The following is a 14068-nucleotide window of genomic DNA, read 5'->3' as shown; positions in this document are numbered from 1 at the left end:
AGAAAAACAATTTCAAACTAATTTCCAAAATTAAATTGAGGAATGTGCTACATTTCCTCACTTAAAGAACAAAATATATTCTACAGATTACCCTTTGGTTTTGAAAATCTCTCAAACATTCTGTATTTAAAGCAACATATTTGAAGACCTTCTTACATGCTTTCAGTGAGACCATACTAATACACATTAACACTGTTCCTCTATACCAGCCATGTTCCTGCCTGTTTCAAACTGTTCATACTAAGTCTCACCCTCTGGAACAGCAGCTTGTTCTTGGCAGCTCAGCTACAGACTCTGCACAGATTATGTTCTCTATCAGAAAGATGACCCCAGAAATTACAATAGAGAAGGGTTTGCATCATTTGCAGCAACCCAAGTTCACCGGGACACTTCCAGCAGACTTTAAGTTAGACTCAGGCAGTTAAAGTCTTACAGAAAAACCTGCAAGAGCAGTTAGCTTTAGAAAGCAAAATCCTATGTTAAATCACATGCAACCTGATGTAAACCTTCCAAACCTCAGTACTTTCAGATGCCTACCAACTACAGATTACATTTTGCTGTAATGTTGAATGAACGCTCTATTTCAGAAAAGGAGCTAAATTCTTCACTGGATTTTTTTATCATACAAAGCTGTCAGAATAGTTTTTATTCATCTCTTTCCTGCCTTGAAATTTCTTTTGGAAATTGAAAGAGTTGAAAACTTGCATTAATAAAACAAGGTCTGAAGAATTTTTCAAGGGTTTAAAAATTCTTTTTATAATTCAGTCATGAATAGGCTCAGGAATCTGAGAAACCAGTTCTACTGGTCTGAAACGGGTACCGGATAGTCAGTAAGTGTCATACAGAGAAGCACCTCCGATAAATCTCCTCACATTTCTTCTGTTACACAAATGTAGCTGACATGGGGCTTTATTTACCAGCATACAAGTTCCTCTGAGAACTAATACATCTTCATACCACCTAACAAGCTTCAAACACAATCTTTTCAGTGACGTAAATGCAATATTCCCAAACCTCCTCAATGAATATTGCCAAAGTGAGACTATTCCTAAAATGAAAGAACAAAATCTGACTATACCTGTCTGTAAAAGATGCAGACTCTTAAGAATGTAAAGCTAAATAAAAGTTACAGTTTGTGTGGCCGTAAGTTTTAGTGCAGCTCTTTCCCTTGAAAAGTTGATCCCACGTTGATGAGGGTAACTCAGCATTAGAGTCTCGACAAATGAGGCCAAAGGCTGCTGCTGAGCTGCTGCCCACAGGACCAGTTCAGGACTGCTCACCAGTGGAGCAGGCTGGATTTGCAGCAAGTGTGTTCTGTGTGACTCAGCATGAAAGTAGTTTCATTCTCTTTGAAGAGCAAAGTTAAGATACTAAAAGCAATGCTTTTGTATGCCTTGATGCTCTTCTCAAGCAGTTCACACCTGCCCCATAACATATTAATGGACAGTTTTAATCCAAACTCTCACAATGTAGTGCTTCAAATTCCAATTATTACAATATTAAAATATATCTACACAAAAATTATAACAATGGCACACAAGATATCCTGGGCTTGGTTCTTGTACTAAAACCATGCCTAGCTCTGCTCTGAGAGCACATATATGTTTTTGAATGGATAAAAATTTCAATTAGAGATTAGGGAAAAAAGCATGCTTTTGAGTTATCAGTTTTTACAGGCATTCACTTTAGTCACCACCTTTTTTTTAGGGATTAAACATTTAAATCCTTCTATTCTGATGTGCTATAAAGAGGAATTCCTGTAATCCACAAGAATTTTGACTTACCTGTTTGTAGAAGCCCTTTCACACAGGAGCATCTTACAGCTGCTTCACTTTAAAAGCATTCAGGCTCCAGTGAATTGCAAGCTTTCAAAAAAATTCCCCCACTTCCCACTAGACGTCTTTACAGACTAACTTCAAAAGATACATACCTCTTCTGTTTAATACAGTTTTGCCTCTTTTCTCATTTTGTACAATGAGGGACGTCCCTGCTCAAATATATCATAGATAGAAATGAAACCACCAAGTTAGAAAAGTTGAGTGGAAATGGCTTTCACCTTCCATGGCAGCATAGAATATGGCACAATTTTCTTCTTTGAAGTTTAACACTGGATTATGAGGAGAAGCAGTGAAGCAGCAGATGTGAAACACACACTCAAGTGATTCTACGTGGCAAATGAAGGACCCATCATACTTACTTAAAAGGAATCCGTGAAACTGCATTCAAACTGGTGGGAGAAGTCACTGCTTGAAGAACATTTTCAAGGGCAGTCAATCCTCCTGCAGCTCTAAATGCTATTTGGTCTGCTGTGTTCTAGAGAAACACACACACAGAAGAGAACCAACATCAATTAAAGACATTCCTACATAGAAGATACTCCACGTAGACAGCTGTCCTTAGTTTCATCATGGAAATTTTTCAATACTTGGATTTATCCTTTTGAACACCCATGAAAAGGAGCATTTCACCACAAGCACACAGGGAAGAGCATTGTTTAGAGTAGGAGTTGAGATTCTCAGCTGCTATTTTGTTCAAAGATTATGCACACATATCCAGTACTCTACAGCGGAGACAGCTGAATACCGTATTTTCTGTAACGACATACCTTTATAGAGATTTTAATAAAGTTAATCCTGATCTGTTGCTGGTATCTTTGTAGCTATACTTTATACTTTGGATATCATTTAAAGACTATAGACAATCTCCAGCTGGGTACCTCCTCTTTTTACTGAACTCTTTAAGGAGACAGCCTCCAGCCTCGTTCCCTGATTTGTCCACTGTGTGCACAGAATAGCTTGGGCAGATCCCTTTAAAACACAAGTACCATCTTTTGGTTGATGACACCTGGTTAACACACTTCACAAGAACATAGACCTTGCAAGTCAAGTCTCTGCTCTGGAAGGGAACCTGACAGCGTCACCAGTCAGATCATAGATAGCTTGTTTTACCCTTCATCTTGGGAAGGCAGAAATGTGGCCTGACAGATGCTGGTGAGGATAAAAGCTGGTCAGCTGTTCTGCCTTCTCAAAGTAATTGCTCAGAGCTTAAGAATCAGGTTAAAAATCTAGATGTGATTTTTGGTAGTGCTTCAGGTATGGGAAACTACAGAGGTAAAGTTCGAAGATGGCACATCAATGACTGCTGCAGTTTTTCTCTTTAGCAACTCCCAACTTACTGCCCTCTCAGGTCCTTTGTCTAATCCACTGCTTGCAGCTTATCAAAAATGTAGCAGAATGAATTAATATTTTTAGCTTTGAGGTATGACACATCTCATTTGTTTTGCTTTTGTTATGCTGTGCTGTTGGTTATAAATGGAAAGATTCAGTACCAACTAGTTTTGTATGTGTTCCAGCTTTCTAAATTAAGTCTTTCTTCATTTTGGGTGCCCTCTCTGAACTTCCACTTAGCAGAATTTTACACTTAAATACCATCCTTGAATTTACAGTTTGCAAATTACTGAGTTTTGGCTGGAGCAGGTCCTGTAGTTTAGAACTTACTCATGTTTTCCTTCCCTGCAAAACAGGTTTTATCTCCCTCAGTCTAAAAAAAAACAAGTAAGAGCTTTTTCTTTCCTACTTCTAAGTTGCTCATTTTGTCTAATTTTATTGGCAGTTCACATTTAATCAACTTGATTTTATCAATGATGAAGATACTCTAGTAACTTCTTTCTTCCCTTCCCTCCCCCCCCCGAATGCTTCAGGCACTTGGCACGTGGGAAAAAATGGGAAGTGCTCTATAAATACAATCATTATTAGTCTGTAAAGAATGTATTATATTACAACAGGTTGTGTAACAGAAAAAACTCCTAGTGACTCTGGCAGTAAAATCTTTCTTTGAACAACTGGAAACAAAACTGTGCAAAATCTGATTTATTTAGAAGTGAAACATTTTTCCCTGTGAGAATTAGACATTAATACATAAATACAACAGTATATATCTTACTTTTAAATCATGCAACTTTCTCTCCATGACATTTCTTTCAAGCAAACAGCTATATACTACTTAAGTTTCACGTTGCAGTGTGCCTGGGGTAACTGCAAGTAAGCACTGACCCCCCAGTGCTTTCCATAGACCTCTTGATGGACCCATAAGGAAAAGACAGCCAAGCAGCAAAGGTACAGGCCTGCCACAAATCAGATCATATTAGCAGAGCACTTTGGCTCATGGCCACAGTTCTCCAACGTTCTCCTCTCCTCCTCTGCTCCACCAGGGCTGCTGAGCACAAGCCCAGGGCCTTTCCAACATATCGATTTTCACTCCAGCTTAAAACTTCACAAGTAGAAAGTCAGATTTAGTTACTTCACGGCTGCATTTTCCTTGGCAATCAAGAGACACACATAATAACCAGTGCAGACAAATGTGCATGAGGATTTGTGTGTGACTGACATACTGGCACTGCAGCACACCAACAGGAAAGACATTTATATGACGATGCTGATTTATTTGCTACAGCATATTTGTTAGTGCTACTCCAATGTTAAAATGTGCCAAGCACTTCCCACTTCTCACTTTCCCTATTTCTCAGGGGAGATTATGCCACAACCTATTAGCACTTGTGGTGAAGAAGTCTTGCCTGTCATTTAGACCAAATATGCCCTTTCTCTATTTCATCCCATTACTCTGAGTTATATCCCATTTTATTGCACTCGTTTTGTTTCTCCCTTCAGTAATTACTTCATTCTTGAAATCATACACTGCTACATTTTCTTACTTGGCTTGTTTCTCAACTCTGTAAACTCATTAATGCTAAACCCATCCTTTTATTTTTTTCATGGAAACCCTTCCTATCTGTGATTTTTTTTTCCAGAATTCCTCTTTTCTGCACAAATACCCAATAATGAAGTGCTCAGAAAGAAACTTCCCCCCCCAGATCAGTCACCAGAGCCACACTGAAAGAAGCTGCAATGTTTCCCTATTTCTGAGAGGAAATTTTCATGTACCTATTTAAAAAGAATATTAACATTATGAAGCTGTTTGATTTCCTACATGCTCTCAATCTACTTGAATCTGCAGTATTGCTCCTTTTACAAACAGACTCTTTGCAGAGCGCCTGTTTCAATCCTGTCTAATACTCTGCTAAAATACAAGTATACTTTGCAAAGTACATATTTAAATTGTAATGAACTTCCTTTACTACTACAGTTCCCTATGAAGCAGAATCAAGTTTGTAATTTCTCCCAGTTTTACAGTACTTAGTCTTATGTCCTATTATTCTCCTCTCTAGACTACTCATAAAAATTAATCAGCATTTTGATGCATAGCCATCAGGGAAATAAATCCCTAACTATGTGCACAGAAGAGAGAGGGGAAAAACCTTCAGTAAAAGGAAGGAACAAACCAGCAGCAAAACGGGAAGATGCATGAGTACAGTAGCTGTTCACTGTGCTTACAAAGGACTACAAAACTGCCACAAAGGTATTATGAGTACACTATTGGCATGATATTTAATTATCTCCAAGAATTCTTGTAAGATGGAGAACTCTTAATAGCTTTTAACCTGTTTTGTTGAAAGGCAATGCTGATTACCATAGTAACTGCTGGTACATGGTGCTTGTGAATGCCCTTGGTCACCAGGCAAGCATCCTGCTATCAGAAATCCCAGGTTCAGGCACAGCACCTTCAGTTTGGTCTTGGGTCAGCAGAGGTCATGGGAACTGAAGGGAAAATGTGCCCTAGCCACAAAGGGCCAGAGGAGTCACTTGAATATTGCATTACTGATGTTCTCAGAGTGAACACTGTGTGACCTGTACCAGAGGAAACAGAGTAAAAGGGAATTGTCCCCATGCAATCCCTTGTCTATCCACACTACAAAACTTCGTATTGATGAGCTGTGTATAAAGAATGCTCCATCCCTAGCAGTGCTTAAGGCCAGGCTGGACACAGCCTTGGGCAACATCATCTACTGGGAGGCATCCCTGCCCATGGCAGGAGGGTTGGAACTAGTTAATGTTAAGGTCCTTTCCAACCCAAAGCAGTCTATGATTCTATCATTAATCAACAGTATTAAACCTCCCCAATGTTGATAAGTATTATTCTATCTCTGAAGTATAACGGCCAAATAATACCAAATTAGTTTAAAGTATGCCTGAATTAATTCCTACTTGAGACAACTTCCAAAGTTTGAGGTATTTGTATATTCACCTAAATAAATATTTCTTAAAGTATAAACATATAGGAGCAGGCCATCTTACCCAATTTATCTGCCTTTCCAAAATTAAGCTATATCCTTCAAAATACAATGCAAACCCACTGAATGTTTTGTAGTGCTAAAGCTTTACATTAGCTGATACATAGTACAACATAACAGAAATTCAAAAGAGGTAGAATGAGGCACGTAAGTTATTCAAAGCCTAAATAATATCCTTATTTAAATTGATCCTTATTTGAATCTCTGTCAGAATGAAAGACACATTCAGGGAACCACAACTTCTACTCTGGTAGCAGCCAAAACACCGAGCAAATTAGGCACTACATGAGGATGAAAAATGACAGACTCTGCAGGGAGTAAATACTACATCTCTATTTGAAAAGAGCATAAACCAGAATGGCACATTTTGGCTGCTTGAAGGAATCCTCCAGACTTCTAACTTAGTCTCTCAAATTACTTAGCTAGATGTTTATGAAACCCATTTCATCGTTTCAGCATAGAAACTGGTCTTTAAGTGACTGTATATTTAGATTGGGAAGGTTATTCAGCAAAGGCAATCAATGTAACAGAATTCGTATTTCTTAAACAAAAGACAGCATATAAACACCTGGTTTTCAAACAATGTGGAAAAATTTGGGTTCCTCATTTCAGAAACTCACAGCTACAAACAGTATTTTTAAACTGTCTGATTTCAAAGCACAGAAGGATTTCAAGGTGCTGAAGTTACCCAATCATGCAGGACAGCAGGGACAAATGATCATGTAGGCAAAAATGGTTATTACTGCCACTTCTTAACAGAGAGAGGAGAAGGCGCAAAAGCCTTGGCGATGCCACCGAATCTGTCTTAACCATTGGCAAAACAATAACAGAGGCTTACTCTTCAGAACAGCTGATGTAGCACTTAAAAGCCAGCACATGAAAAGTCTTGTTTTCTTTATCCCTCTCACGTCCATCATTGTGAAATACACTGGTCTTATTTGTACAGGAGGAAAGCCAACACAGCTGATGCAATATTAAGTATGTATTTTCACTCTCTGGACCATTATAAACTCATCATTTAGAGCAACTAAACATTTAGAGCAACTAATTTCATCAGAAGAGTGCATGAATCAAGTAACTTTAGCAGAGAGTGTGTGCACACCAGTGCATGTGTGGTAAGGGAAACAGAAATAACAATGAATTAAACAAACCATCTAACCATTTTACAGATTAATTATCAATTAATCATTTTAAGAAACTTGAAATTAATCTTTTCAAAATTATTTTTTCATTATGTCAGTCAAGACAGCTCCCTGCACACTGGGGAAGCATGGCTGACTTATTTACCTACCTGGTACAACACCTTAATGGATTTGAATTCCCCTTTTCTCCTCTCCTACGGCTTGAGTGACAACTGACTAATAGGATTACAGGCTCTGTTCCAATAATACAGCTCAGCTACATGCCAGCAAAAAATGACAGCCTAAACCTGAATTACATGGCCTGGGAATCCATCCAATTATTAACTAAAGTAACTGTTATTACCTAACCTAATCAAAGGAGAAGCAGCTGTTAATCTTTGGTGGCCTGCAGTGTAGTAGCGGTCAGACTGGATGAACTGTCTTTGTACTTGACTCTTCTACAGACAATAATTATGTCCTTTGTGATCAAGAAGGAAGGGCTTCCTAACCTTTCAGACAGAGGCAGCAGATGGGGAGCAACTGTTTGTGTGTTCGCTAACAAGATAGGGTGGATTTTATCAGGGTTTGGCATCTGTGGCACCTGCAGAAGCACCACTTACCCAATGATACACTGTTAGCAAATTTGAAAATTAGCAGACTAAATAGAAAGTTCAAAATAATGTTTTAATCCCATTATCTGACATTTGGTACAGAAAAATACGCACAGCTAAAAAAAACCAAAGCAATTTACACATATGCCTCATTATACTTAATGCGGTCAACAAAGAAATAGGTGACAAGGCCAACTGACCTGTGCTGCTACTTTGCTGGGTTTCATTTAACTCATTAAAGCAGTTAACATAAACTGTGTGCTTCTGAAATAAAACCAAAGTAGGAGAAAACATCTAGGATTTCTTTATGTAAGCCAGTAGGTAATGCACAGTAACACAGAGTGAAATGAAGTGAGAATAAATTAATAACAGCTTTTGGTTTCTGTGTACAGCATTCCAGGGCAGAAACAAGTCCAAAACTTCTGTCCTGGGCTGCTGCTCCCCATCACACAGGACATTCGGCAAACTGGAAGATTTGTAAACCAGAAGATACAAGGGCAGAGAAACCTGCCTCACTGTGAGACACAAGAGAAGTACAAGTTAGCTTATGCTGGAGAAAGTAGTAACATGATGGGATCACAGTGTGGAAGTACCGGACTGGGAATGATAATGCACAGTAACAGCTAATGTTTGGAAACTGAAACTGGATAAGTTCAGGTAAGAATAAAATGATTTTCTTAATGCCAAGAGTAATTAATGATGAGCATAATATACTTAGGATATAGTCGACTCTCAATCATTTGAAGTTTTTAAATCAAACCTGATTATCTCCTAGAAAAATATGATCCTAGCTAAATCATAATTTATTAATTTGGTGCAAGAGTTATTGGGTGGAATCCAATGTCCTGGACCAAAGTACTCACTTCCATACATTTCTCCTGTTAAAGCATTATTATTGGTTAATAAGTAGAGCAGAATCAGAAATAATGCAGCTTTAACAGCTGAAATGATTTAATGCTAGCTTTATCATCTCTGTTCTCTGTAGCTTCAGCACCCCACATTCTGACCACCTGAGATCTTTTTGAACTTAGATATTCCTGTGTAAACCTTCCTTCTAAGACCAACCTCTTTCTATGTAGATTTAAAACAGTATTCTCCTGCATTAGCCAAAAGAACACTTTCTGCTAGTCCTGCCTACTATTGTCTGAGCAAGAAGGTGACCTGGAAAACCTGTCCGAACAGACCTCATGATTTGAAACCGGTCAGAAGAAACTGTTTTTGAAGGAAACCCAAACCCTTTGAAACATTCTGATTTCTGTTTCTTGAAAGAACATGCTGAACTTGTGCAATTCTATTCTACACTTGTTGAACTGCTCACTGATGGAAGAAATAACTAATTAGTAAAATACAGTTAAAATCCATCTTTAGAATTTTCTTCATTTCTTTTATCTCGTGTTTGAAGATTCTATCTAAAATGCCAGGGGCTAAGAAATGCAGTTCAAAGCTACCTTAGAACAACAAATCAGACAACTGAATCCTGAGCTGGCTCCTCCTTGCTGTTTCTCTCCTCTCTCCCCCGTCCCCTGTCCCGCCCCAATACACAAGTATTTCTTCATGCACATACAAACCATAGATATATTTGTGATGGTAGAAAACCTACACTCTTTGATTAGCCCTCCAGACATATAACTTTATACAGTGAAAATCACTGCAGAGTATACCAAAATAATAGTTTCTATTAAAATAGGCACTTTTGTTCCCTGCAATACTTCTCTCTAGTGAAATCAGTATTACAATAACAGCCCATTCCACCCGAAAATCTCAAACGGGTTTTCAAACACGAGTGACTTTGCCCACAATAGAATTTCAAGCACTGAACCTCAATGGGAAGGTAGTTCAGGATTAAAATATGAGCTGGAATTGGCTCAGAAGCATTTAAATACCACTGGAGGGAGGTATTAATTCCCATCATGGACATATCTATCATGTGTTTGCACCAACTCCTCCCTCATGCATTTGTTCACATGTTAAAGCCCCAGGCTCTTCAGGTAATGCTATGAAAGGCCATAGAAAGGAGGCTTTGAGATATGCTCCTTCCACCTTATCCTGCAAAGCAAAGTGCAAATTCTGAAGCCTTAGAGCTGATTCTCAAGCCTTTCAAGATGAGTCAGCTACTCTGGTTTCTGTGTATACACTCCATACAGACTCATCTCCATGGCTTCATGTAGGAGAGGATGGTTACTACCTAGCACTCGAGATGGCAGGGAGGTAAAGGGGCCTTATCTTGCAGAAGCTGTTTCACTCCCTGCATGATGTTTAGTACTTGCAAGGGAGTGTGCAAGTACTAGAGCCTCTAAGTACTAAAGACTCTAATCCATGTCTTACATTTAATAGAAAGTACAACAAAAAGCAAGGGTGAAAAGTGGCTCAAATGCAACAACAAAAACAAGGCTTATTTAATTTTTCAATTAAATGGAAAATAAAAGAGGTATTTACTATTGTACTCTCTGAAAGTACATTACTGACGAGGCAACTTCAAATTGTCCCAGGCCTAGGGACAATACCACTTCCAAGAAATTGATTCTTAAGCCTGTCCTGCAAACACTACATGTCCTGTGCTCCTAAAATTTGGTTCTGTTTATTCACACCATACACTTTATTCATTTTTCTGTTTCCAAACTTCTGCCCATATTTTAAGGTAAGCCATACTGGATAGGGCTCCTTACTGGATCACTGTATTATTGAATACAATGAACCAATTGACAGGATTAAGTTCTGCAGTCTTTTCAGTTCAACTGAAAAAGGCACTCAACACTTCCTGTGACAAGGACAGTCTTGTTTGTGATGTTTCAAGAGTCAGTGAAAGCTGTAAAGAAAAGACGGGTAAAGGTAAACTACTGAATCCCATGTTACCTGTTTAGCTGCTTTCACTCATCCTAAGCAGTGTAACAGGAAACAGACAATACTGCTTGGAAAAATAAGAATTGTCCTTGTAGATATTGCAAAAGACAGCACTGAGCATTGCAGCATTTGTGCTTATTAAAGATACATGTTTGTTCTATTTATAAATACCAGGGCATCTAGTAAGTGCATCACTTACAGGAGGAAAGCAAGGATAAAGGTTTTTGTCTCTAACACTGGGAACAACTGCTCCTAGATCCTAAATAGATGGATGGCTTCATTAGCTAAGGCCCTCTAGAGTTCTCCTGAATAATCTCATGAACAGAAGTTCCCAAACAAGTATATAAAAAGCACAATTATATGATCTTGTCCTGTTCTCTCTCAGTAGTTTGTTGGACAAGAAGCTGTCCAGTGAGTAGGAAAGTTAGTTACAGATCTCTTCCAACACTGAATCTTACACCCCTGTGGCTGTCATTTCACTACTGAAAGCAGCACTGATTTCAGCTGAACCTCAACTATGAAAACCAGTGCAAGAAAGCAAACCTAAAGCTATTAAAATTATGTGGGAGGAGACATACAGAGAGTGAGAGTGATGGTTGTTTAAAGACCTGTAATGCAGTCAAGAGCACGTGAATTCTAACCCCAGCTTTCACACTGATTGCCTTGGGTATGCTCTTGGATCTTGTCACATGTTGGATCACCCCATCTACAGGACTGCAACAAAAGACTGCAGGGCTGAGGAATAACGTGGGGTTGTGAAAGACTGCAAATGTGAGAACAGACAACACAGACCCCTAGGTTATACATTCTCAAGTTGAAGTGATGGCTCAAATCACATGTCAAATGTTAAAAAGACTTTCAACAAAATATTTGAATAGATATAGCACAGGCCTAAATGAAATAAAAGATAACTTCCTTATAAACTGTAATAATCATTACTTTATCATGATCTCTAAACTGGCACCTGCTCATTAGCAGAAATGTGCCTGTGTAGGGCATTTTCTTATCACCAAGAAATCAGTGCCTGTACTTTAATGGTATTAAAATGTATCTCTTGTCTTGTAAATGCTTAGTGAAGAAACTCTGCATACTTGGAATGTGTGTGTGTATATATATATATATACATATAAATATATATATATACCTCCATTATATCCATTCTGATATGATGTATTAGTTCTAAACTGATGTAGAAAAGCCAGATCTGACAGTAAAAGGCCATAAGCAGTACTGCCTAAGTGCACTGGAAGCTAACAACATTTAACTGCATCCCAGAGAACCAGATATTGACTACCCCCACTGTGCACAGTACATTAACCTCTGAATAATCTTGGAATAAGCACACTGCAGAGCTTATCTCTGAACTGAACTTGCCTTTTAATACCATTTCCAGCAAACAAGTTAAAAAATATTCTGTGCCTGACCTCTACTAACATGCTCCTATTTATATGTTCAGCTTCAGAAAAAGGTTAATCCAGAGATTATAGAAACTCTGGGCTAACGAATTATTGATGATACAAAGCTGCCCTGTCCACCATATAACCCATAACACCCATGTGACCTACTGACTTCTTCCTGGCAGTTACAGGGAAAGGCTGTTTGGGTAGGAAATGTTGTCCAAATAGCTCCTCCTGTGTTTGCCCCCAGCCTGCCCTTTGAACTCACTGCCACTGTGCTAGTGTCAGATCTGTTGCTATAGCTGATCAGACTGTCTGATGTTTCTACTAGTAGTAGCAGCTTGGACCATATGAAATCAAGATGGTAGATACAGTACAATACCCCATACTTCAGACTTTCAACACTGCTCAACCTCCTTCGCATCACTGTTGCTCTGCAACTGGCTACTGCAGGAGCATCCAAAGTTGAAAAATTAATCCACTGTTTCTATAGAAATACATTGTATATTTAGCTGAAATGAACCTTAAAGTTAGAACTTCTGGAAATCTATAAAAATTAGAAGTAGTGATTACTTTTATAAAGAACAAAAACCATAAAGATGAAAGCACAGTTAGTGATTGCATGTTTATTTTTTATACACTTTAGCCATAAACTGCCCAATGCCCAATATAAAAGGCAGCTTTTCAGTGTAAACCTGCACGCTATCTATCAAAATCCTCCCCTGGCTAAGAGCCAAAAGGTTATATATCACAGATATAAGGGAAAGGCAGCAGGTTACAGCATGACAGCAGCAAGGACTCCGCAGGGTGTTGCGAGGCTGGAGGTGGAAAGGGCACAGGAGTGATGTGGAGACCGGGGGCCTTCATCAAGAGCCATGAATCTGCACTGCCAGCTGCTGCCAGAGGTCAGCCCAGCCCTGGTCCTGGGACACTGCTGCTACTGCAGCCAATCTCAGCTCCTGCTTCAGCACTGGAGACTGGCTGCCCCAAGCTGCACTGCACAAGAGCACAACCTGCAGAGAGCACAAACCACAGCACCTCATATATGTGCCTGCTGAACTGTGGGCAGGTGGCTACCTTTTATTGTTTCCTTTTAATGAATACTGTGCGTATGTGTACTTCTGTTATTTTTCCTATAGAGCACTGTGTATGATTGCACAGTTTAAGTCTTGACAGGATAGGTACTCATTACCTGTGTAAATATCCTACCGCACCCAAACCGTGAGACCTGCTGCTGTAAGCTCAGTAGGATAAAAAGCTGTGTGATTTCAGAGCACACTGCCACGTGAAGTGCCACAGAACTGGCTGAACCTGATGTCAGAAAGATGAAGGCATGCTGCTGTTGAGCAGCACTCAAACTGAACAACACAGTGGCCTGGTTGTTCAATACAAAAATCAACAAACTTTTAATGCCTGTTTTGAACATAGCCATATCTAAAACCAGAACTTTGACAATTAACATGCAGACTAATTTAGTGGGCAATAACCTTTGGCCTTAGGAGTCGCATCAGTATTAACCACATTAAAATCTTATGGAAGCATTTTTCTTCCAAAAAGTAAATGTTACTTCTAAACAGATCGATTAGTTCTATGGATGGAAAGGACAAGCTGCTGTTTCTGCCAGTAGTGTCCTCTAGTGGAGGAATGGGAGATACTGAGTAAACAGGAAAACAAGTGGGCTGCGCCACAGAAATCACTGTCCAGCAAAACACAAACACCTCCTGATCACAAACATGTCTATGAAGTTTTGGCATCTTGACCAAGCTTTTCATTACTATAATACTTAAACAGAAATATTAATTAACTTTTTAAAGCCTCAATTAGACTGAGAAATTAATCAGTTGTGAGGCTATATGGAGTAATTGGCTGTGTGTGTTAAATAATAGACAACATATCTGTGTGTGTATGCAA

At 38.9% G+C, this 14068-nt stretch overlaps 1 protein-coding gene across 1 annotated transcript in view; it reads right to left on the bottom strand.

Moving 5' to 3' along the window:
• Nucleotides 1–14068, bottom strand: part of SCAPER (S-phase cyclin A associated protein in the ER) — a 147241-nt gene that overhangs the window by 50205 nt on the left and 82968 nt on the right. The window contains 1 exon segment of the mRNA XM_034066256.1: nucleotides 2198–2313. Within this exon segment, the coding sequence (XP_033922147.1) occupies nucleotides 2198–2313 (116 nt within the window).

This window comes from Melopsittacus undulatus, chromosome 9 (genome assembly GCF_012275295.1).
Source record: "Melopsittacus undulatus isolate bMelUnd1 chromosome 9, bMelUnd1.mat.Z, whole genome shotgun sequence".
Classification (NCBI taxonomy): Eukaryota; Metazoa; Chordata; class Aves; order Psittaciformes; family Psittaculidae; genus Melopsittacus; species Melopsittacus undulatus.
The sequence above is the reverse complement of the archived record's forward strand: the minus strand, read 5'-3'. Positions and strand labels throughout refer to the sequence as shown.